General features: G+C 44.1%; 1 protein-coding gene across 1 annotated transcript in view; it reads right to left on the bottom strand.

The window, feature by feature from the left end:
* T265_14792 (hypothetical protein) overlaps positions 1 to 19845 on the bottom strand; it is a gene marked incomplete at both ends in the record, with an annotated part of 22029 nt that extends 2184 nt beyond the window's left edge. Inside the window, 9 exons of the mRNA XM_009175257.1 lie at positions 819 to 951; positions 2698 to 2978; positions 3015 to 3099; positions 5293 to 5444; positions 9361 to 9595; positions 9726 to 9802; positions 13400 to 13658; positions 18623 to 18900; positions 18954 to 19845. Of these exons, the coding sequence (XP_009173521.1) occupies positions 819 to 951; positions 2698 to 2978; positions 3015 to 3099; positions 5293 to 5444; positions 9361 to 9595; positions 9726 to 9802; positions 13400 to 13658; positions 18623 to 18900; positions 18954 to 19845 (2392 nt within the window). The remainder of the gene's footprint in view (positions 1 to 818; positions 952 to 2697; positions 2979 to 3014; positions 3100 to 5292; positions 5445 to 9360; positions 9596 to 9725; positions 9803 to 13399; positions 13659 to 18622; positions 18901 to 18953) is intronic.
* Between the last annotated feature and the right edge of the window lie 6386 nt (positions 19846 to 26231).

Here is a 26231-nt window from a genome sequence, read left to right as displayed (position 1 = left end):
ATCAGGTGGCTGTTGATCTGTTTGCCGAGCTTGGCAATTGATTTGCAAACTTTTTGTCACCATTCGAAGAGCTATCTTGGTTGCGCTGTTAGTTGGGTAGTCCCTGTCTTCGTACCAGCGCTTATATAGGTTACAAATAGCAACCATTGCGCTGTAACCTAATTGGCCATTGACAATCATCCTACTTGGATTATGGTTGGTCCAATCTTAATCTGTGTTGCGTTATAGTCTGTATTTCTCGCTTTCTACGGCCACGCTACTGTTGAAATTGTCGTCCATTATCGTCTCTTTCGGTTGGCCTGTTCTTTATCTGCATTGCGTCGTGGTCGGCTTCTCTGTTGGTTTGTGATATACTCCTATTTTTAGTAGTTTGTTGTTATACTGCTTTCTTCTTTGAGTCCGAGTTTAGCCTCGGGTTTTGTGGTTCTGGATTCCCGTTGTCCTCAGAGGCTGGTAGACAGGATCGATCTCAATGCGTTTGTTTATTGCTTATCAGTGGAGTACCTGGCCTCCATGAACTCGCGTTTTTTTTCTTCTTGCCTGGCCCAGTATACGGACGTTATTCCAATCGAATTTGTGCCCTTCTCCATCTTCGTGTGCAGAGATGGAAGAGAGTTGGTCGTGTCTCCTGGTGGCGAACCTCTGTTCGTTTATTCTGGTTGACAGTTTCCTCCCTGTTTGTCCCATCTAGTGTTTTTCATAGTCGTTGCTTTGAATTTTGTAGATTACACTTGTCTTTTCCATCACAACGCAACACAGATTATAATCGGACCAACCAGAATCCAAGTAGGATCATTGTCAGTGGCCAATCAGGTTACAGCGCAAAGGCTGTTCTTTGTAAACTATATAAACGCAGGCAGGAAGAGAGGGACTACCAACCAACAGCGTACCGATGATGTCTCCTCGGATGGTGACGAAACGTTCGCAAATCGACTGCAAATCAACAGCCACCTGATCAATTACCAACTAATGCACCCGAGCTACCAATATTCCAACACATCACCAACTTCAAAAGCTATTTTTTGTTGAGATAGATGGCAATTCTCTATAAAGATCATACGGTAAGCACATTTATAATGGGATGGAAGATCACTACCAGGTGTCTGATTCCTAGTTTACTCTGGACTATCTGTTTTGCCTGCATTAGTCATTCTATTGATGCTTCCTTAACTCCAAGGCACTTATTATAGACTTTTTTTACAGACAGACGAACAACTATTTACAGCAAAGCCGTCACGTTTTCTCGGGAGTATAATACTGCGGGCTTCATACCGGCAGTCTCTTGATGGATGTTATGGAGCGACATGCCGGACACAGGACGTGAATGTCGGGTGCCAGAATTGCAAACATTCCAAATACTGGTCTAAGTTGAACATTGCAGACTTGGGTAAAATGTGCTTGGTAAAGTGAAGTTTTTACTTTTTGAGGCAATTGCCTATAGTCCCAGTCAAAGTGATTAAAACCCGTGGGTTCATCTTTGTTCGCCGATGTGCAGATGATCGAGGGAAGTTGGTGACCAACACTTTTTGTCACTTTAACTATTCAGAAACTGTCACCTGCATTCTTAAGCTCTGTTGTGACCCATTCAGAATACGTTCTGATATCCATCAAGGAAAATTTCGATCAGTTTTACCAACACACGTGTCACTGCAACTGCAGGCGAACCGACAGATGACAGGCAAGTCAGAATGTTCGATCAAACTATATGACTTATTCTGAAACAGATAATATAGACCCCGTTTCACTCAAAAAGAAACCTCCCTATATATCAAGGACAATGTGCGTTTGTCAGTATCTTGTAACCTCGGTCCAAACCATCACCAACTAATCCACAGCTATCACTTAATTGTTCCCTCATCGTCAGTGATTAGAGCACAAAGTGCACAGTTCTCCGCTAAACAGTAGGTTGACTGAGTGACAATCAACTTTGCCCTATCTCGCAGCTGAAATATTGAACTGTCGCCTCCGCGTTTGCTAACTTCGCCTGACTTTACTCACACTCAAAGGAAAATGTGTCCAGATGGTCACAGGACTCAGATAACATTTCGACACGGTATCTCATGCCTACCATCTGTCCGTGTGGGTTCGAGTAGTTGGTATCTGAGGGGTCTCGAATGCATTGTTGTTAGATTTTGCGTTTAGCCGTACCGAACCATTCTACTTAGGATCAAAGAATTACTAGGTTCTAACACGTACGAGTAAGGTAACGCAGAAATTAGAACTCCTGTCTCAATTTAACGTCTCCTCGCTTGGTTTCGTCCTGCTTTTCCTTAGACCAAATATTAGAACCCAGAGTGCAAGGCCATATAATAACTTCAAATGACGCGCCTGTGACTGTTTTCCAGGAGCTCCGGCAAAAGTAAAAGTAGTCTTTTAATTTAGAATCGCGTCTCGACGTTTCAACTGCCATGCTAATTGGTTACGATTGGATTGTGCAATTCTGAAGCAGTTGAGAAAGGCAATTATCCAATCGGCTTCTGTTGTTCGGTTTATTCCAGTTTGGTTGTTAGGGCGGTGTGAACCGGCTCAGGCCACCGCGACGGCGGCGGATGGCGAGACGGCCATAACCGTGACTTCATCAGACCACGGCCACTGCCGTAACATCAATAAGACACGACTCAGTCCGCGGCCGAGTCAAGCCCAAATGGAGTGTGTCGGTGGGCCGGTTCGCCTGGGTTGGCGTCTAATGTTCAGTACCAGTTCGGCACCGGAGATCCATCCAGCCAAATTGCATCCATGGTGGTGCGAAATCTTCGGTTGATCACGCCTTTGACGGCAGGCGAACGGCCCTACCCGATTAGCTGGGCTTGATGGAGCTAACTGGAGCAGTGCGCTTGGATGACCCAATCGCAAACCGGTTGCTTTCACAGCCGTCCTGTCTGGTGGGGGTGTCATAAGACCGATCATGTGCATTGCGGTCCGCAAAGCCGATTTTTCCGAAATCAGATAATCAGGATGAACTGCAGTGACAGCTCCGTCTAGATCTGTTTACGGTGATTTCGACGTGAACTTACACATGCATGCATCCAGGCCTACCGCTCCAATTGCAGCAATATCAAAGCAGTCACTTGCATCTGGGATAACACTTTCGGAAACAACCTTGAGATGGCTAACTTGGCGTTAGTTCTGTGCCATTGATTATTTTAGGATGCATGTCATTCATAGTTTGCTTCAACTTACTGTTGCATATTGATTGTGTGAGCTAGCTAGGTAATCAGACTAGATATGGAAGTTAAATTACTGTCGCCTCCTTAGGAGGGACCTCGTTCAAGGATAGCGCTCTTTGAAAGTGCTGATTTTTGTCCGCTCAATTGAGGTTTCCACAGCATTGCAGGATTTTGAGAAGACTAGCCATCACCCAGGACTTTAAGCAACTTTTGATCAAAATCCACCTTAGAAAAAAATCAATGACTTCTCACAAAGCTCGTCTAACGTGCAACTAGGGCAGAACAAGATGACAACTGGTTAATGACAAAAATTCCTTCCAGCTAACTAGCTGTCAATCTCTATAGCGGGTTCGATAAAAACCAAGCAACGAGCTTTGAATTTAACTGACACTGCACCGAGTAAGTGGGATAGTTGGTTGCATTGCGCTGAAAAAAAACTAGTGCTAACAGGACCAGCCTTGACCGTACTTGAGATACGATGTTCACCTGTTTTAAGTTGCTTTCAGATCAAATCCACCGTAATTTCTCAACTCACTGAGTCGAACGGGAATCAGCTTTTGTACCGGTCACTTCGCTGCGCGAAGTGCGAGCATATGAGTGTATACTGACAAATTGCCAAGATACCAGATGCTATTCGTGGTAAACGAGATAAAATTTAGGTAGGGGTCTGGCTGGTACACCATTACTCATCCCTGCAAATTCTCACTTCAGTCTAGTCACTTTATCAAGTGAAAAACTTGTGATTCCACATGGAATTATTCGCCTAGTTTTTATGAGAACCCTAGAACTCTCGAACACTTTATGTGTTACCGATTTCTTGCAGTACCCACATCTGTAAGACTCAGGTTATAGCTTACCTGTCCTCTAAATAGCTAGGTGTGGTAGTTCGCCACAATCAGTCGTCCAGCCGTGGGTTTTCCAGTTGCCTTCAGTCCGCTAGGTAGGTAACAAAAAGTTCTACTCAAGGTTGGATACGTGCAACAGTACACCTGTGCGATCTGATGCGAGATAATTTTCTCTCACCCACTGTTCATTCAGCGGCCAAGTTACTTCGCCCGGCGCTACACACGTTTCTGTACAGATTTACACGTTCTACAATGGCCACCGTCTTTCTATCCACTGGACCTATCTTAAGCTAGATATCTCCCGATCACTCTTGAGAATTCGAGGCAAGAGTCGTTCCAACAACTGTATCGCTGAATCGCTGATGATGTCACCTTCTGTGCCTCGGTCAAATTCGAAATGGCATGTAGTTTGTTTTGGGACGAGCACTGTCAAACGCCGAATCGATAGCCTTTCAAATGTCGGACCAGCCGCATTTGCCATGAATGGTAAGTTGAACTAATCTGTCCGACATTGCTGTAAGTGCACCAAATCAAAGCCTTCACAAGGCATGTCATTCCGTTCATTGATGAAGTTAACTGTTGACGCCTTAGATAAATTCGTACGGAGCTCGGCGGTTTTCAGAGGGGAAGTTTATCCATAACAGGTTAAATTCAGCATGTAAGTGTGCTATTTACTCAAAAGTGTTTGTAATTGAAGTACACTGTCTTGAAGTCCCCATCTGTGTTGTTTACGGAAGTTGACAGCGGAATGAAGTTGCAGTTGCCCTGATCTCTCCAAATGTACACGCTGAACATGAAATTGTACACTACAACAAAACGCTGAGCCAATGAGTGGATGTTAGACACAGGAAAATCAATCGAGTTATTCCACAGAGAAGTGACGTAGATGGGGTGGTTCTCTCATGATTTTAAAGTCGATTTCTGTGATGTTACCAACTTTTCCCCTCACCGTTAAGTCGCGATTGGAGTCCGAAAGAAACTGGCCCAGACGGACCTTTTTCTCACTAAGCAAACTCATCGAGTATTGGAAGAGGGAGATCACCCACCTGATGCTTTGACTGAAAATTCGATGCTCTCAACTTGGGAACCATGCGCGTCCACGCTGAATATCAGAATTTGTGTATCGAAACACAAGCTTATATAAAGACTACCCAGTTGTAAGTTTTCAAACTACTCGTGAACGCTATTCTAACCTTGTTGAATTTACTCATCTGGTGACAGGACAAATGCCATGACACTATGTGGGTGCAGTGGTACCTGTTTTTCACCTTACCACATACCAGTTTGTTGGCATCCAAAATAATTCGCATTTTCCAGTGTGCTTGACGTTCATCAATCTCTGAAGGGAGCGTCGTTTGCTTTTCTTTCGAAGATTTCGTGGCCGTTGTTGTTGTTGTGCGCTGTCTGGGCGGTGTTCCCCGTTGTCGCCGGGCTAATACGAACAAACAGAAAGCCTCAATAACAGGAAAGTGCCTTCCTATCGATTTGCAAAAATGTTGCACTTAAGAATAATATGGCCATCCTCTACTTTCAGTTCGTAACAGGGAGAGCTGGTTCATTTAGATAAAATGTGGGAAACCAAATGAAAAATTTTCAGCATGGGAGTTGTGAAGGTCACTGAGAATATGTCAAAGGTTAAGACGAGTGGAGTGACCGGTATTCTTCTACCGAACATTCTGAACCTCCTGCATGGGGTACTGGACTTTCACCCAACCAGTAAGACACAATGAATTTGAATCTTTTATGACCTGCTTACCTGAAGATTTATTCACGAAAAAAGAATATTGATTATCAGTATCTTAATGTGAAATCTACATGGTTGCAAAAGCAGACACTGCCTGCAAGTAGCCGAGTTTGGAAACAAAGTCAGTTGACAGCTTAAATCATAAAAATGATTCACCATTGCGACTGTTTCGGAGGTGAACTAATAAAAGCACGGTTGCCTACTTGTTAGGCACTTTGCAGCAGCAAGACAAGGTGAATCTCAGAAATCAAAGATGAAGAGATAAAGCAGTGTGCCAAATTGGAAAGATAGACCACCGGACGAAACTTCCATTTGGCCATCCGGAGATCTGAGCTCCAGCTCCGACAACCTACATCAATCAGCTGTTGACTCTACTAGAAACTATGTATGGCATCTAATTTTTCATATTTTCTCAACATTGAGAGTGAAAAAAATGTTCGTAATGCTAATTTGCAGATGTAGGAATTATCAGCTGCCGGACTTACGAGTTGCTAAGAGATCACGAGTGGCCCGACATCGCATGAGGTTCCTGTACATATATTTAGCCCAGGCAGCCAAAGCTAAAGACTGGACTACTTAAAAATATCGTTTTCGAAAAAGTTTGGTGACAATCGGTAGATTTATCGGTAGATTTATTGACACAAAATATTCGTCAGGCCAAGTGACTAGGTTCCGAGATTGGTCAAGATTTAAGGCGGAAGGATAACCAATCAGTTAAGTCAAGCTAAATCTCTGTTGGGTGTCGGCCGAGGGATTTTAGAGTGTTAGAGTGGTTGTACAACTGTTGGGTCGGTGGGGAAAACTACATGTGTTTGGGTTCAGCCCAGGGTCTTAGTTCTTCTGGTCCGGTTCATTTGATGGTTCCTCTTGAAAGTCGCTTGAACCTTGGCCCTTTGTGTGAATGAGCTAGTGCTAAGAAAGTTGTGTAAGAGGGATGCTGTGACCTTTAGTCGGGTTGGGATTTCTACCCCCACCACCCCACCCCCGTATTTTTCTATTGATCCCACGTCACGCGTCAACTCGATGTAGCTAAGACCGGTTTCCATACGCTCGCCAGCTCCACACCCTCGATCCCATTCATGCTGTGGTGCTTAGTAATTTCCACCGCCTCGGCTATCAGCCGCTGTGGTGTGAATCGCAGTCCCCGTCTTAAAACTTCCACATTCTCCACATCTATTCCATGTCTCGTGTCTAAGGCGTGTACCGCCATCGCTGTCTTTGACCAGCGTTTGGTATTCTTCCACATTCCTTGGTGGTTTGTTAATCCTTCTTTTATGCTCACCAATTCTGGTGTGCAATTCCCTGGCAGTTTGTCCTATATAAACCTTATAAAGATGTTTCCCATTAGCACAAAGGCTTCCACAGTACACTGATATAAAATAACTTGGTAGAGCCAATTGTCCACAAGTACCGTGTGTCCCACGTACAATAATTTGTGGATTTATATCTGTGTGCTCATGGTCAAAAGGTGTATTTTTCTAGAGCTAACGTCATAAATTTCCGAAAAGTAGATTAATAAAACGTCCACTGGATTCAGTAGTTATAGACGCGAGCGACCGTCACAAGAATGTCTTATTCCGATTGTAGGAAGATCGGTTGCAAATTAAAACCAAAATGCATTTCATATAAACAAATATCTCTGATAAACCCTATCACATTGAAACCGGTTGAGAAGTCAATTAAGCTTTATCCGGTTTCCTCGCAACTCAGCCACGAGTTTACTGAATGCTACGCACAACGAAATGTATTGTTCAAACAGCATAATGCCAAGTCCTCCGAGATATGTAGTAACTTGCGCTCGTGACATTTGCACACTGTAGTTCGCAAATGTCCTCTCAGTGCACTCGAGGTCATTCTGAGTCAAACTGTTAGGTAGGAATCCACACGGATCCCGCTATACCGCACGTCTTCAGGCGCGGCTACGACCGATAAGCCTAGCCCGCACGAGACTGGCCAAGAATTCGGGACGCTTGCCGGTCCGGCATCAAGGCGAGATCTGATTGGTCGAGAATCTGGACCCAACAGCCAATCATGACCCAGTATTGGCCAAATGCCGATCGCCAATGGCGCATCCAGAACGCGTCCGAATTTCCAGAAAGATATAATCGCCTACGCTATATATACGAAGCTCTGTACAACTGTTCCTGACTTCGTTTTGGGCATTAATAGACCTTGTGCAACTTTGGTGGTTGTTTTGACGTGAACGCTAGCTTGGAAGGCTCAGACCGAGAACTGAGCTAAGGAAAATACGGTTACTACAGAAACCCAGGCCAACAGAGTTGGGTTTCTTCTGGGAGAACCACTTTTCGGAAGGTACGACTAAAGGGGTCATCTGTATTTTGACCCGCGAGACACTTTTACGGGTAAGCTCCCCACCACGAAGTATTACTTCATGATTGGTCCCCTGAGGCGATCATTCCATAGACTAAGATCTATGGTGTATACTCGGCGCTCAACCAAAACACATTTGTTCGGAAATCCAGAGTAACCCAAACGCCGCGCCCTTGCTTACAAGGCGGGACAAGCTTATCTGTGGGACGAGTTGATATGTACCTGTAAGGAGGTTGGCAAATATCGATAATCAGTACAAAGGTTACATGTACCTGGAAAGTAAAACGAAACAAGTCTCCTGTGCCAGTAGGAATCCCCAGCATAATCACTCACTTCAACTGTGATGTGCTTTCTTCAATACAGATGAATTTGTATGAATTGTATGAGATAACTGCAGTCTTTCTTCAATGTTTTATTGAAACTCCCTGTCTATTTTAGCGGCCAGTCTTGCATCAGTATCGCTGTTTGTGTGTGCCGATTAACACTGGTTTCTCACACCACATTTCCCTGTTTAACGTACGAAGTTCTATTCAGATCGGACGACAAACTGCTCTTAACCCACATCAATGACCATTTTCTGCGCTTTTGAAACTCTAATACTTGATTCGGGTACAGTTACCGTGTTTATCGTATCTTCGTGATGTAGAAGCAATACCCCGCGAGGGCAAACAGATCTGGAGGGAATACCCAGCCGTCCATGCACTGATGATATTGCTTCATATTGTGACCAAACATTTTGTTTAATTGCTGAAAATTAGCCGTCTGTGTGCACAAATCTTTCCTTGACCTTACAAGAAATAACTTGTCAATACAATGTACCCTTTTAAAGTTGGATAACTTCTTCCGGAGTACGACGTGTTTGAACACAAAAGAGACTTATTCAAGCACTTACGAGCTACATCGTAGTAAGTGCGACCTTTGGACGATACTTCGTTCTGCGAAGTGAACTCTGAAACTTTAAAAAACCTCGTAACTGAGAATAAATTTTCCAATGCGATTCAGTGTGTTGAAAAGTCCTGCTGCCAGAATTTCGGAACACAATAAACAGTGTGAAAGCTAACCGGAAAATGTAGCGAATTTCGACAAAGAAAAGCACAAATTTTGGTTTGAAATTCGTGTGCTGATCCTCTGCTAATTTAAACGTTTTGGTAAACAATTTGGTGGCACAGAATTTGAGGCGTGCCACTCAGAGACGCAATAAACTGACAGAGGTTTTACAGAATCAAGCATATTCCTATGGACAAACCAGACAGGGCTTTCAAGGTTGACGTACCCAAAAATTCTTCCAACTGCGCTTTTTTCTGCTCCACCAAGAAGGACCAGTTCTCCAAACTTAACGGCCACGCATTCCTGTCCACATGCGCTTCGATCCAGCAAGGATGAACATGACTTCTTCGATCGCCTGACAAGGGATGCCCCTCTCGGCTAGACATCCGCTTCGGTTGGGACGTGGAACTTATACTACTTTCTCGGCTTTTCCGTCCTGAACTTCCTGTGCTGCTTTGTCGCTATGGAAGTAGGGTGCGGAGGAAATGGAGTAGACCAAGTTAGAAACTGTGTTGCTGGCGAGGTTCGTAACTAAGTCTAAGTGAATAAGTTCTGAGATGGATGGATGGATGGATGGATGGATGGATGGACGGCAGACTCATGAACGTACTTCGCAGCTAAACAGTGCATAGAAGGACAGTGTTTATGAGGTATTCGGCTGAAAAAAGCTAAAGGGACTCAGAAACATGTGGCATAATCTGATGTACCACTGGTCACTATCAACCGAATACTATTTGCAAAGACTAGGAATTTAATCAGGCTTAAATCAGACATCATTTTAATGAAAACGATATCATCAGAGTCTTCGGCTGCTGACTGATAAAGTGAGTCATAAGTTTTGGGGGACAGAGCAGGGGGTTATCGACTTTGCTTGCAAACACTTCGTCACTGATCGAGCTGTGCAGGAGGTATTCACGTGTCATACTTTGGCAAAACAGGTACGTCTGCTTAAAACTCACCCAGAGCTTTTTACACCTTATTTAGCCCCTTTGTCGGAATGCGTTCATTCTCTTTGTTTGTACAGGTCTTATAGCTTTTGACTTGGACGTCCGCGCGTTCCTATTGGTCTGTCCCACAGTATGACTGTGTTTGTGCATTTGTGTGCAGATGGTCTTACGTGGCCAGTGGCCTACTCGTCTTCCCTATCTTGTCCGGTCCGTGAACTTCAGAACGACCACTCAGCAAAAGATGTGAATCAATGTTCAGTTTTCGATGTTGTGATGGCGGCTACAGTACCGTCGAGTCCATAATGTTTCATAATCACCCAAACGGTGGAACACTTACACAATGTGAGGTTGCTCGTCGGCGACTTAGCACTAAGCAGGTGAGGCTCATTCGACCGTGGATCTCAAGCAATGCGTTGATGTACACATCGTCTGAGAGGTTGTCCGAAAAGATTGTGGCAGGTTAGCCACAACTAAAGACATCGATGATCTCCATGCAGAAGTCTTCGGTCGTTGCAAGCAACCAACCCACCCGTAGCTGCTGGTGTACACTCGTCACAAAATCAGCCGAAGTAGACGAATAGTTGATGAAAATAATTTCATACCCAGCTCCGGAACTGAACTGTACTGGTGGCGTCCTGAACTAGCTGGGATAAACTCGACCTACACTGATGGCCGTGTTGGGTACAAACCATCCCACTTCTTTTCCTAATGAATGCCTATTAGGTTGGAAATCCCGGACGTTTCTGTTTTACGGAGCATGAAAACACCCAAGTCATTCTACATTTAACGAGGGATGTCAGCTGGTATATAATAATAAGTTCCATAGATGTAATCCACTACTCATGAGGTTGCTGAGAATTCCTCAATCCTATGAGTAGTGTATTACGTCTATAGACGTATCGCGATATATCGAATATCGTTGCAGATGGAACATGAGACGGCCTGATGCAGAACATTCAGGTGCTTAGAAACATCAGAAAAGAGATATTCAGCTGGGTTCCAGGTGAGTCTATCACAAAACCACATTTGTTTGCAAATGAGTGCTTTTCGCGAATCAATAAGTTCTGTTGTCACGGACGACAGCGCTGCACTCCAAATGGCTATGACAGATGAACTCTCCCAAGATAATCATCTTCTCTGTGCCGTATAGGCATGCTAAGAAACCTTAAGAATCCCGTAAGTCAACCGAATCCGTGATAATTGTCCCCTAAACTTAACATGTCCCCCCCATATGTTTTTGCTGTTTTTTCTCAAATTCCCATGCAAACTAGAAGACTTTGGCGGTTTTGGATCGCGTTAACTTAACTGGAGGCCTCGAATCCACTTCCGTATGAATTATAAATCAAAACCGTTGCTCGGTGTATGAAACGGAAAGTCTACTTGTGAATATTCGCTGATATTTGGAGAGGTGGAAATGTCCGTAATGAGAGCACTCAATAGTTTTGATTCAGACACACGTCTTTGATGCCTGGTTGGGTGGTGGTTGTTGGTGAAAGATTTCGAAATGGATTTTGCCCAGATTTCGGGTTTCTGCTGACCCGTGATACCTCATGGGTCACACAATGCTTACCAATGAAGACATCCTGGTTTTACGGTCAAACCTATGTGAATGTTTTCACGAAAATCGCGGGTTTAGTGAGCATGACTTCTTTAGCAACTGTGTGCAGTTGCATGGACTGACCTGATAATCGTTTCTCTGTTGCTCGCTTTTTGTAACCCACAAAGGCGTGAGACTGGACCCTACGAGGACTTATCACCGATATTCCGATCATCTACTTGTTACTGGAGATTTGGTGATCTACCTCTCAACTTCGATGATAGAGACAATCTACCCACGCGTAGCTCAAAGTCCCAACCGTGGAACGTTACAACAGCCATGTTTAAGAAACTGCGGTATTCATGAGAGACACTCGCACGAAGCTGAATCCACATGCAATTGCCAGATAGTGGAAACTGAAAAATGGACGTTGAAACAATAGAAATCAAGCGACTCACAACGAGTACGTCGCAATCCTGGAGGAAATCTCCACAAACTCTGAGACAGTCAGATCAGTAGTTCCGAGCGCATCACTCCTGGCTGAAACCTATAGTTTCCAACCATACTGGTTCATGCATGCAACACAAACTTGAACTCACCTCACTGATCAAATGAATGAGCATTCTAAATGACTAATTCAAAGATGAAGCCAGGAAAGATTGAACGGACCAAGTTTTACAAAACCGTAGCAACAATTAAAATGTTTCATCACATGCAAATGTTCGCCATCGTTTTTTTAGCCAAGTTCGTTTGTGGATAGAAGCTCCAATAAGGTCACCATAAGCAACGGAAAAGAAGTAAACAACTCTGGATACATCATCGAGGATATTTAACACTGCTTTTCAGAGAGAAACCTGCGAAGAAAGAATGATTTCCTGGGCTCCATGGGTGTTATATCCACATTGCTCCAACTTAGCGATAACACGCAAGTGGTACGATACGCTTGCTTATATCCAAACTGCTTCATAGTTGTCCTGCGTCGTGCCAGAAATCAGATTATAGCACACGGTTTTGAATCACTGTTCTCATTGAACTAACTGCCATGGGGAGCAAACATCTTGAATTCATCCGATTCACCTATATTCGGGCAATTTACAAACCATTTCATGAGATTGATGTGAAAACTTACGGATATGGTTCAGTAAGCAAGCTCAACGCATTTTGTTGATGCGCTTTGCTTCCCCTACTACCCGACCTGGTTTTTGCCCCCGTAGTTAGCGGAGAAATGATGAAGGATGATCTCTATATTGCCCACGTTCCGTTTTGGTCTTCTTTTCACGAGTTGTCAGAGCCTTCATTTCCGATAACCGAATGTTCCCATAATTAACACACTTGTTTCTAAAATAATTGTGACTGAGGCACTTCCACCCAGGCCCAATTAGACAAAGCACAGTTGAATTCTATCGCCTGGTGCATTGATTAAAATCTAGGGAGGAAATAGTTTACAGGAGAAATTGTTGAGTTAGAAGCTTAGAATTTGTGTTTTTACGGACAGTACACTAGCACAAGTAATGGAAAGAGGATAATTGCATCCGGCGATGATGAAGTAGTGTTCTATCCAAGTCACTACATCAGACTTCATCACGTATAACAGGACTGTTCTGCTGCCATCTGTAGTTTAAGCAATTTCCCATCTAACAATAAATCTAGTGGGAGAAAACCATGATAATTGTTACCAGAGTAAGGCGATCGGGCCCGTAGGAAAACAACGAACTGGCGAATCGTGCGTTAACCTGAACATTGGTCAATGAGGTTTCAGAGTGACTATTTTGGAAACTGACTTACTGAAACTCTCCCAGTCTTTTTAGCGGATGGTCTGCGACCGGTGGAACTGGAATCCGACTGATCTTCTTTCGTTAGGCTTCTGGGTTGACTGATCGGCAGATCTTTAGTGGATCGAAGTAATTGGGCTCGTACACAGACTTCACCCACACCAGTTGCAGCTGTCACCAGCTGGTTAGAGTGGAATATTGACAGTCGAACCGGCACGCTCGGAGCTGACAAACGAAGGTGCACGGTGATCAGCTGATCTCTGTCAACCTACCACAAGGAAGAAAGGCTATTTTAACCAAGTGAACATCATGGGGAACGGAGCTATTTGGTCTCTCAGGTGTGACTGACCTCTCTGCGAATTTCCGTAATCGCCAGCTAGTTAACGGCGCGCTGACACTCACTACAGCGACGGTAGATTACACCATTCCCCCTGAAGAGGTCACTGCATCAGACTTCCATGGTCTACCTTTCCATCTAAAAACTTATCTGACAAATTTATTGTATAGTTTAGTATAGTATAGTTGTCAAAGTAACCGCCTTATAGTTGAAAGACCATAAAACCGCTAAGGCCTCCACTGATATCTTTCAATTTAAAAAACAAGAAAATTTGAGGTGAACCTAATGGTTAGATTTTGTGTTGTTTTCCCATCCGACTCTAAAAGACCTTGGTTTTTGCACAAACCAAGGAAGCACGTTTAATCTTTCTTAGAGATGTAACCTGAAGGAGCCCGCCTGGTTTATCCTCAATATGACATGCTCCAAAGGATCAACTGAAGGGTTTTTTCACAGTAGTCCCTTAAGAACCAGATATTTGTATTGAGTGTACGTTTTTGCCATTTAATCACAAACCAAACCCAGTATGACGGACACCTTGTGCCTGATGTTCGAGTCTTGACTGGGCTAGTGCCTACCGCACCTTGAAGAGCAATCAACATTGTTTGTCCTTTCTTCGGTTGTTGGTTTTTAGACGTATGTTTCAATATCAAAATTTTTACATACGTTGGGATTCATCTTATCTGACTGGAACTGTTGGTGGCGTGAATTCGAATGAGACGTTTCTCTCTTTTCTCTCATATTCTCCTGTTACCCTTTCGCACTCGTCGCTTGCATTCAATTTCTATGTCTGTGACCATGCTCTTCAAAAATAAATGATAATAGTAGCGAAAGTAGGATTGATTGATTTGGTGGCCCAAGGTGTGTAAAGAGAAAGTCGTTTCACAATGTCGGGGAACATAGCACTGTTAAGCCTTACTCTGAATGAGTAAATGATTTTTTGTGACGAGAACGTTTACCAAGCCAGGATTTATAAGGCGGTGTCTACAGGAATGATAATAGCCTAGGAGATGCTTCTGTCCTGCTATATTATATTATACTATCGAATCATGTTTATATAATGCAGAGCAGATAATGAATGGTATTGCGCTTGTGAACTCGTGAGTAGAACGAGTGTTTGTGGGTATATTGCCATGTCAAAAGCACTCATAACTGGTTACAAAGAACTACCCGCTACAAACGTGTGGTTTATAGTAGCTCCGAACCAAGAGCGTCCGTACAAGCTTATCAGAACTAAAATTACTGATAGTGATACCAAAAAACCGTCCACTTCGTTTTTAATACAACCGTTTATGTTAAGGAACATGACTCATATGGGAACTGTACTGATTCTTAGGATATTGTGCCAGGTGTTTCATCTCAGATAACAAGTAGGCACTCAGTGGACAGGACAGTCAAAAGTGATTTTTGGGTGTTTTTTGGAATTATACAACAATAGTCCAACAGGGGCCTCCAGCAAATGGTCACCTGATGATACTGGATACGATTACCTGAGACCGTACCGTTCCCGAAAGTGCACACCACAGGCTGAATCCTGCGTTTAACCTATCGACATGAGTCAACAGTTCACTCGACTGGGGTTTTGTGCATAGCTTCTGTGCAACTCGGAGGGAACACAAGGAATAACCAAACATAGACAGGAGCTATAGAAAAACCAGGATTGCTCTTGAACCAGAACCTGCTAGTCGGTAGTTTCGCGCCCTAATTACGCAGATATTTTGAGCTGAAAATATTTCATGGATGGATTGTAACATGATGCTCATCGTTTGCCAGATGATGGTCACTAACCCCCGGGCAGCTATGATCCTTTTGGTTCACCTTTTCGGACGAATAATCATTGTCTCAGCCTACCGACGAGTTTTATGTAAACCGATCTATCGCAGTCTTATTCGCTTACGGAAATGTCCTACCACTCAGTTGATATAGGAGTATGTTTTTTTAGGGGAGAGTGCTCTCACGGTAGAACGACGTCAGCTGGCTAAACCTTTCGACATTTTATCTTTGTAACGTACTACTGATAGTTGGCTGAATTCGCCGACAGCGCACGACCGGTTTCGCACTTTTCGGGGCTCATCAGGTTGGCGTAGTCCCCGGGTTTCCGTCAACCTCATGTTCTACTTGAAACCTGAGAACATCACAAACGAGAGATCCAGCTGGGTTACAAGTGAGCCTCTCGAAAAAACCCAATTAGTTTACAAATGAGTATATCTTCGTTAACTTTCGACATTTTGTCCTCCACAAGGCTGAGCGACATTCTCTTTCACAAGATACCTCATCACATGTGAGCGATTACAGAGCGTGCTGTAGAGTGCAGCAGAGCTGACAAAGAAAATAACGATGACGGGAATTTCGGTTTATCGATTTTAGGACAATGATTCATATACACAAATGGATCTCCAGATTTCAGATCGGATTCACTCAGTCCAAATGAGTACCGGTAAATGAGGAAAGCGTGGAGAAGCCTGACGGAATGCAACAATACACTTATCATAAATCTTGGGATAGTTGATCTACCGACAAACAACGGAAGAGGTTTGTCTCCAGTGAATGCACATGCAGTGGAGCTATTATTGGATTCAACTGAGCGGCCCGAACCCTGGTGGGTCTCCACGCGGAAGGGTTTACATAGTTCTTCGAGAGCGTGACGCTTCTCCGAGAAAACAGCTGATTTGCAAATTTACGTTATAATAACGGGGAAATCAAGTGAAAGTGAGTTGAATATCTTGTTAGTAATTGTTAAGACGGTTCCCCCAAACGAACATTTCTATTTTGGTTATGTTTCCAATAGCATTTTACTTTCTAGTGTACTTTATTCGTTGCTGCCCGTTTAGAGTGTAGCGCGCTACTTCGGCTCATTTTCTTCATTCTCTTCAGGATACACTGCACCAACGTCGTTTGCCATTTTAATTGTATGCTGGAATGAATAACAGATATACAACACGTACAACACAGACAATACAGATATATAACAGTAATATTCTACGGCTGATATTCAGTCTGGTCTCCTGGTAATACCAAGTTACCATGTAGTCAACCTGGTGTTCACTCAGGAAATATGGTTGATGTCAACCATCGCGCACTAAACGTCATAAAGGACGAAACTTATAGTGTGTCCTTGAAGATTCTTCAATCAGTGTATAATGAAAAGAATGAGGCCATATTGGGAGACTAAAACCATTGGTTTTTGACGGAAATATCAAACATCATACATTTGTTTTCAATCAATTGGAAAATGTTTGAAACCGACTGAGTAGTCATCGTTTCAGAGGGGTTCGGTGGACTTACTGCTGGGCAACCTTTCGCTCTTCACACAAAAGTTTCGTCAGGCCAAGTGAGCAGGTAAGCAGGTTGATTGGGTATTAAGGTAGTCAGAGAACCAATCCGTGAGATTTCTAGCCGATTTGATCAGTGATGCGTGTCAGTCTGATGTTCTTGGTTGTTGGTTAGCGGGGATGACATTTACGGTAGATAAGTCAGGGAGGAGTTGTCTTCATGCTGAATCCGGATTTTGTGGCCTTGCTTTTTCTGTCTAGGACATCTTAATGGGGTTGTCCACAGATTTTGTTCGCCTGTGTTCGACGAGAGGTGCCGGGTTTGGGGATTGGTGGCGGTGATGGTTAATCGGATCGTACTCCGCTTGGATTTCGTACTTTTACACCCAAGCCATTTTGCTAATAACTGCACACCACCTCGTGTCATCTTGGCTGATTTAAAACCACTCTCCACATGCTTGCCAGTTCTACGCCCTCTGTTCTATTCACACTGGGATGCTTGGCGATTTCCCCCGCCTCGACCACCATTCACTGTGGAGCGAATCTTAGCCTCCGTCTCAGAATGTCCACATTTTCTAAATCTACCCTGTGCCCAGTGTCTAGTGCATTGCCGAATCGCCTGATGTTTATGTGCGTTTCTTGGTGGTCTGTGAATGGATCGTTTATGCACACCAATTCTGGTGTACAATTCCGTGGTTCTCTGGCCTTATATAAACCTCAGTACAGTCGTTACATTTTATTTTGTATACACTGTTCCTAGTCTTATCAGCTGGCAATAAATCCACCTATTGTTTATTGATCATACGTTTGTCTTTTCTCTCGGCGCCACGAACACTGAAACTGCTCCAACAGGTGAAAAATACTGCGGTGTACTTAACTTGGATGCAGACATCGGACTTGAGTCCAGGGTGTAAAATATTAGAGGATAAATCCAACTGGATAGACACTGTGGACACGTGTTGGATTACGCTGCCTGGAACTACTTCCTCCCATCCATGGGCGTTAAAGGAGAACATTGAACGAGACTTATGGAGATTCGGAGCTGTGTTTGGACCAATCTCAAAAATGACTTTAGATGACGTTTCAAAACACATTTGGATTCACGTGGGTGATAGAACCACATGAACGCTCGAGACCAAACCCTCCAGGGAGCTTCGTTCAATCCGTCGATAGGTTGAATTTCATAGGGGATGATGATTTGAGGAGTCAAGATCAATTTCAACCACTACTTGATCACGTGATGCGAATTCTTCGACCAAACGACACTACATCGTGCCCAAATGACAATTATCAACCGCTCGTGGTAGAACGGTACGAACCCAGACTACTGGCCGGTAGGTCGTGAATTTGAATCATCCTGAATAGTTGCAAGGTGCGCACTGCTGCCGACTCCTAATAAAGATGAAACCGTATAGTAAGTTTAAAGTGAAAACATATCATAGTGGAATAAATTACTGTAATCGGACTTTTCGAGTGGGAAAATTTGTTCAAGGATTATCACAATCATTTTAACCAGAACAGCTTTACAGCGTTTCTAGGTTTTCCCGGACTCACTGAAGGGATAAATCTCAATTGTAACTGTCAACTGCGCTAGGTGGCGAGCCATCGGTTGCCAGAGGAACTCACCTCTACGTGTCTCCTGAACAACAGTGCTTTTTCGTTTGGGACGTAATAACCAGTCACCTCCTTTGCCTTGAATGCTGTACACAGCGGACGCTGCCAGTCATTTTGTATTTGCGGGAGACCGTTTAATCCATTTGTCCCAGGAGCCATTAGGCGCAGAAGCCAACGACCTTCAGGTGATGGACTCGGACCCCCAATGCCTAGCAAACTATATCCATTTTTGTTGAGTTTCAGCGATATCGGATGAACCGTTCCGGTAAAGATTGTGTGCAGCTCCTGGCCTGGAAAAGTTGTGACAAAACAGTTTGAAAGCTGAAGTACTCGCAAAGCATACGAAACTGAATGTGGTTTGCATGCTGCTGACACTTACCAGTATCATTGTTGATAATTTTAACCTGACAGTCGGGCAGATCGGTTCGGAAACGCATCCTAAAGTCTTTTGTCGAACCTTCATCCTTTGGGTCGTTTTGTGGACCAATGGTCAGTATATCTCGAAAGAGGAGTGTGACCCAGTCCTGCACTTTAGGCGACAGCTCTGGTTTTGCTGTACATTCTTCGGTTAGGTTCAGTATATCACTAACTGGCCTTGCTGGTTGAGAGCCGGTAAAGTCCAAACATGCGATGTACCGCTCTAAATCCCTTCCAAATTCAAGTTCATTCTGTTCAACCAACATCTGGACCAAATCAACACCGATTTCCCGCTCCGTTTGGCCACGGTTCAGCAATTCCAAACATTTGGACCAACCGGATTCGACACGTTTGGCTTTCCGCATAAGCGCCATCTTCATTCTGACGTACCTAGGAGTGTCACAATCGCCCAACGGTGAATCTGACAGACTGTTAGAGCGTAAGCTTGGGACCAGGAATGACACGATGGTTTGTGGACTACGAAGTCGCATGCATAAACGAGTGTGATAGCCTCTAAATGCCGCTTGAATACGTACAACTGCTATAAGAGTATCCGGATCGATTGGTTGTGACCAACGGATTTGGAATTCCTCCTCTGATCCCCTGAACCAAGCAACAAGAAAAGAATAAGCATCATCGAGGCTTAGAAAATAAAAATGAATCGTCTTACATACCGCATCAAGGGTGGAAAACAATGAGCGAGAGAGACCAAATTCTACAAACGACGAATCGAACGATAGGGTCAAGTCAGCTATCAATAGATCTAGTTGGCTATGCTGTACTGTGGATGTGCGGAAAGCCGAGGTGCCAACTGTCACCTGAAAGAAATATCCCACTTAGAGTTTGTTTATGCTCTTTCTGACTTTACCCTGTCCATCATTTCTTACTTAGCTTCATGCCTACCAAATCCACTGCCAAATTCCTGGAACACGTCATGTACCTGAAAGAGCATCCTGGAATAAAACCGTAGTTTATTATGGCAGCGACGACACTAAAAAGCATCGCGTTAAAAGGAATACGAAACCGTTACAACGTACTAACCGCATAGTTGCATTTCCGTGTGGGTAGTGAGTTTATGAAAAAGACTACTAATGAAATTCGTCGTTGGTCATGAATCCACGTATGCACTGGAAAGAAATCTGTTTTAGGCACCATATCTTCTAAGCCTGAAGGTGAGAAAATATCACGTCCAGCTGCGCAACAAAATAGGGGACTCTACGGAAGGTCACCAACTTTTTGGGGTTGGGGTGCTGATACGTATGACCCAAACAACGTGAACTTCGCAAACAAAAAGAGCAGACCAAGTGTTCACCGAAGTACTGTGGAGAAATGTGTTTTGTGGCTTATGCCAGCTGGAACGCTGTGCACGTGACCACATCCACGGCTTTTTCTCCAGTTAGGAAACAGACATTAACACGTTCTGGGGTCTGATCCCAACTCATTAATTTCTGATATTGCACGAAAATCAGTGCTGGCGGGTATTTACTCATTATCGAACAGTAAGCATGACTCTGAATTATTCATCTAATTCACCTTATTTTCCCAATCCTCAATTTTCCTGACTGTTTGGTGCAAACTTGGGCGATCATCAAACGTTAGACGGTATATTAACCATCACAAAATCGTTTTGAGTAACATCAAAAGTGAATGTTTGGAAAGCTTCAAGTTTAACCATAAATGTAGTTCTGAGACCATCAGTCTCCGCGGTCTAGTCGTCGCTCACCTTAACATATTATAGCAGAATGCAGGCCAGGTATTGACAGGTTAAGTACGAATATTAGTTTTGTTTCAGGTTGCCTGAGTAAGCAACATTTATTCAACTGATTTTGTAACAGTTATCAGGGAGGTCACAGTCCTTAGAGCAACCATTGAACGCCCGAAATCTACCGGGACGCTAACCAGACAGAACGCCCCAACAAGCAGCGTGTCACAGCCTTGTATCAAACCCAGAAAGCGCGAGTCATCGTTGATCAAGGTCAGACAATGCCCCCGCAATATGCAGCATGTCACAGCCTCGTGCCAAAGCCAGACCGTGTGCGTCAGCACTGGACTAAGTTCAGACAGTGTCCTCCCAATAAATAGCTTGAGGCCGTTGTACTTTTCGCACTCGCACGCACTCACGCTCTCGCACTCGCTTGTTCGGAATACAGCTGTTGTGTTCTCTTCTGTGAGTCTTTTTTCTCCGGCATTAGGTACTGGAGCGGGTCAGCAGCGGACACCACAGACTGGCGAATCAGCAGATATAACAAAAGTATAGGAATATCAGTCTTACTCTCACACTGAAATGGATAGTTTCAGGCTAGCAACCTTGAATAAGGGAAATGCTGTACGTTTATTTGGTCGAAATATTGCAGAAGCAAGATGACCGACGGACCACAGGGCGCTGGCGTAAACCTGACGTAACACTACAGATTGTCTTTGAGGCGTTGGTTACTATCGGGAGGGTAAGACCCCTGAAAATAACCGCGGAATTCCCGGAATCTACTGAGACCCTTAACTCCAGCAGACACCGACCAAACAGCCCTGAATCAAAGCCAGACAGCGCTAGACAGCGTTGGACCAAGGTCAGACAGTGCCCCTCAATGAAAATAGCTTGAGGCCGTTGTACTTTGGTCCTCGCACTGGCTTGTTCGCAATGAAGCTGTTGTGTCCGTTGTCAGTGGGTCTTTTTCCGGCACTAGGCACTGGAGCGGGGACAGCAGACAGACAATGCAGTGTACACAGATGGAGAAATGTGTTTTGTGGCTTATGCCAGCTGGAACGCTGTGCACGTGACCACATCCACGGCTTTTTCTCCAGTTAGGAAACAGACATTAACACGTTCTGGGGTCTGATCCCAACTCATTAATTTCTGATATTGCACGAAAATCAGTGCTGGCGGGTATTTACTCATTATCGAACAGTAAGCATGACTCTGAATTATTCATCTAATTCACCTTATTTTCCCAATCCTCAATTTTCCTGACTGTTTGGTGCAAACTTGGGCGATCATCAAACGTTAGACGGTATATTAACCATCACAAAATCGTTTTGAGTAACATCAAAAGTGAATGTTTGGAAAGCTTCAAGTTTAACCATAAATGTAGTTCTGAGACCATCAGTCTCCGCGGTCTAGTCGTCGCTCACCTTAACATATTATAGCAGAATGCAGGCCAGGTATTGACAGGTTAAGTACGAATATTAGTTTTGTTTCAGGTTGCCTGAGTAAGCAACATTTATTCAACTGATTTTGTAACAGTTATCAGGGAGGTCACAGTCCTTAGAGCAACCATTGAACGCCCGAAATCTACCGGGACGCTAACCAGACAGAACGCCCCAACAAGCAGCGTGTCACAGCCTTGTATCAAACCCAGAAAGCGCGAGTCATCGTTGATCAAGGTCAGACAATGCCCCCGCAATATGCAGCATGTCACAGCCTCGTGCCAAAGCCAGACCGTGTGCGTCAGCACTGGACTAAGTTCAGACAGTGTCCTCCCAATAAATAGCTTGAGGCCGTTGTACTTTTCGCACTCGCACGCACTCACGCTCTCGCACTCGCTTGTTCGGAATACAGCTGTTGTGTTCTCTTCTGTGAGTCTTTTTTCTCCGGCATTAGGTACTGGAGCGGGTCAGCAGCGGACACCACAGACTGGCGAATCAGCAGATATAACAAAAGTATAGGAATATCAGTCTTACTCTCACACTGAAATGGATAGTTTCAGGCTAGCAACCTTGAATAAGGGAAATGCTGTACGTTTATTTGGTCGAAATATTGCAGAAGCAAGATGACCGACGGACCACAGGGCGCTGGCGTAAACCTGACGTAACACTACAGATTGTCTTTGAGGCGTTGGTTACTATCGGGAGGGTAAGACCCCTGAAAATAACCGCGGAATTCCCGGAATCTACTGAGACCCTTAACTCCAGCAGACACCGACCAAACAGCCCTGAATCAAAGCCAGACAGCGCTAGACAGCGTTGGACCAAGGTCAGACAGTGCCCCTCAATGAAAATAGCTTGAGGCCGTTGTACTTTGGTCCTCGCACTGGCTTGTTCGCAATGAAGCTGTTGTGTCCGTTGTCAGTGGGTCTTTTTCCGGCACTAGGCACTGGAGCGGGGACAGCAGACAGACAATGCAGTGTACACAGAATTTGGCTCGTCTTGTTGATGTCACTGGATTCTGAGAAACATTCTGGAGGCTAACGGTCAACGTTATCCCGGAGAATTCATCCTGGCTGCATTGTTTAAAGCACTTACCTCCTCAGTGCAAAGTCAGTGCCTCTTGAAGTGAATTAGCCTGAGGGATAGCAGTAACAACGGTGCTGGTTCCTGGGTGGTACACAATTTTTTCGACCCCATCTTGTATGCTCCGCAAACTATCCAGTAATCAAGTCAGCTACGGTTTGAAAAAGAAACATCTGTTTAATCTTCGCGAACTGAACGCTATTGTTCAGTTTGGTCATTATTTCTATACCCCAGTGCGTGAACACCAGAAAGCGTGGGAGGATTTACGCCTCGATACCTAATCCACTTTTTGTTGAACTACACCTTAACTTGGAATTACCTGTATTCGTGCTTCATAGCTTGTCTTGAGCTCAAAGATAAAATCCACGGATCATTCCCATATGAGCCCCGCCGCTAATGCAAAAAGTGCATGTGCGAAAAGTTTAACCTCCGCCACTTTTTGCCAGCTCCAATTTAATGTATGCACACAACATTGACCTATTTTTGAGGAAAACAATTCCTTATCTGCATCTAGGTTCATTTTGTGCAAAAAAATTTTCGTTGAGACGTAAATCCTTAAATGAATTTTCTGACGTTTTCAGCTGTCGTTCATGACAAGGAGAAGGCAATACGTATTTGCGGCGGCCCAGGTCTACCAGTCGAGGTCGATGAAACGCTAATATCTTCTCCGTAAAAACCACTCAGGGTGAGTCCTTCCCCAGCAGTGGATTTTCGTAGGGATCTGCCGGAGACTGAAGAGGTATTCATGTATGCAGTGCCAGATCGAACTGCGGGCAATTTGATGGACACAATCCAGGCCTGCATCGCCCCCGACTCAGTCATCATCTGCAATATGTGGGCATCATACCAAGGAATTGAAACGATGGTTGACATGAATTATATTCATGAAACGGTTAATCATACCGAAAACTTCGTGCATCCAACAAATGGATCTCACACACAAACTATTGAATCTCTTTGGCACGTCAGGAAGATACAGAATAAACGCCAATTTGGCACACACCGATGTTTAGTGAACAACTGCTTGTGTGAGTTCGTTTGGAGGCAAATGTACCGAAAAACGGACCTTTTCATGCAAATTAATAATGACGTCCCAATTTCACCCTCTCCAATAAGAACTAAAAGTACAAATTTCATATTCTCTTTTTTCTAATCTTTATGGGTGGCGGGGTCAATTTTTTGGCGAGGCTTATCTGAAAAAAGATTCAAATCCACTTGCACTTCTTCGTTGGCGGTACCGTATTGCTCAATAATCGTAGGCGCATGCAACTCAAAACAGCTCACATCCAATTCATGGCGTTCTCTGGATGTATACATGATTTTAGTGCACTGTAGGTTCCAAATCCCGTTTTCTGTTTCAGCACCGCTGTTTGCCTGAAGTCCCATAGTACTGAAACAGATGAACCGCCGCTCCGTACTGAATCACTGCGGCCAGATTGAATAGCGCACTTATTGGCCAGCTGATCGCGTCAAGCCCTTCGGCACACCACTACATGTATTTGGTCGCACACCTACTTGGATATCCACAATACTGGCGATGCCATTGCTCCATCCCCAAACTTGAGGACTCGGGTTGCTACACCGAAATCACAAGACCTGGGCCTCCAGAGTCTAGCGACCGCCCAACGGCAAGCACAACCAAATGTTCACGACCTCTTGCGTAGTTTCAGTGTGCAAGACAAGCAAAAGTGGCTTAGCAATACATCGAAAAGAGGGTACTCGACCAGTTACGTACATATCACGCGGACATAGCACAACCTGTTTTGGCTACTTTGACGCAGAGCACGCTTACGTCTATCTGCTTCGCCTGACAACCAAAAAAATTATCCTAAAGCGCATGTCCGGAAAAAATCGTCCTGGGGAAATGTCAGCTTCGACACCAGGACGCTGCACAAAATTTCACATTAAGAATATTGTCCAAAGGCAAAACTGATCAATGATTTCTGATTACTTTCTGTTAGCCTAAGGATATCCTTTTTTTGGAAAAGTTGACGATTTCCCCCTGTGTTCTAAAGCACCGTCAGAACGATGGTGCTAAACATCCATATTTAGAAAGGGAATAAGTTTCATTTTTGGCTGGTTTTAAAAAGCTACCCTATGAACTGCCACCTTTCACCGATCGATGCACACCCTTTTGCATACTGGTGCAAATTTAGTGTCTCTAGGGTAGTTGAAACATCAGTTTTGAACCAGTGATCACCCGTTAGGGGTTTTAGTTATGCTTAAACGATTCTTAGACCGGAAGATAGTACGTCTCCTGAGACACCAGCTTTATCAGTCGCTTTCACTCAATGCAATCACCAGATAATAAGTAATTAATAGTCAATAACAAATCAATTAGATAAGTATAATTGCAATAATTAGTTAATAGTCAGATAATAATTACACATATACTGCATCACCAGTACAGTATAGAGGAATGACTCACTCTTTTTTTATTGATTGTGCCTGTTTCTCTCCTACTGAAATAAAAGAAAAGAAACCGTTTCTCAATACCACCCGTAGAAAGTTCATTTGAATCCAGAATGTCTGGAATGGTGCATGAACTAATCAACCCTTTAGAGCATGATCAAAAAAATAATATCTATTCAGTGGAGACAGGATTCACTATCCGTTAGACTCTGGTTCCTTTCCGTGATTTACTTTAACTTTTTCGCTCGCTGGTTTTACTTCCTGGTTGTATGTCCCAACAGCAGTAAGCGTTCGGAGCCAGGTTAGTTTAGTGGCTGATTCAGTGTTGAAAAGTCTTTGATACTGCACTGCTTGAGTTGTAATCAGTGTCCTCTATAGAATGTGGTGCTGAACCAACATTCAGTACCAGTCTTCCAACTCTGTCTTCTCAGGATATTACAACCACTCAGACGAGGCGGAAGCAGTGTAAACAGTTAGTCTCAATAGTAGGGATTGGCATACCCATCCGTGGAGAAAAGAAATCATCAGCAGAAAGGTGCAGGCCGGCAAACAAAGAAAAACGACCGAC

Source organism: Opisthorchis viverrini, assembly GCF_000715545.1.
Source record: "Opisthorchis viverrini unplaced genomic scaffold opera_v5_265, whole genome shotgun sequence".
NCBI lineage: Eukaryota > Metazoa > Platyhelminthes > Trematoda > Opisthorchiida > Opisthorchiidae > Opisthorchis > Opisthorchis viverrini.
The sequence above is the reverse complement of the archived record's forward strand: the minus strand, read 5'-3'. Positions and strand labels throughout refer to the sequence as shown.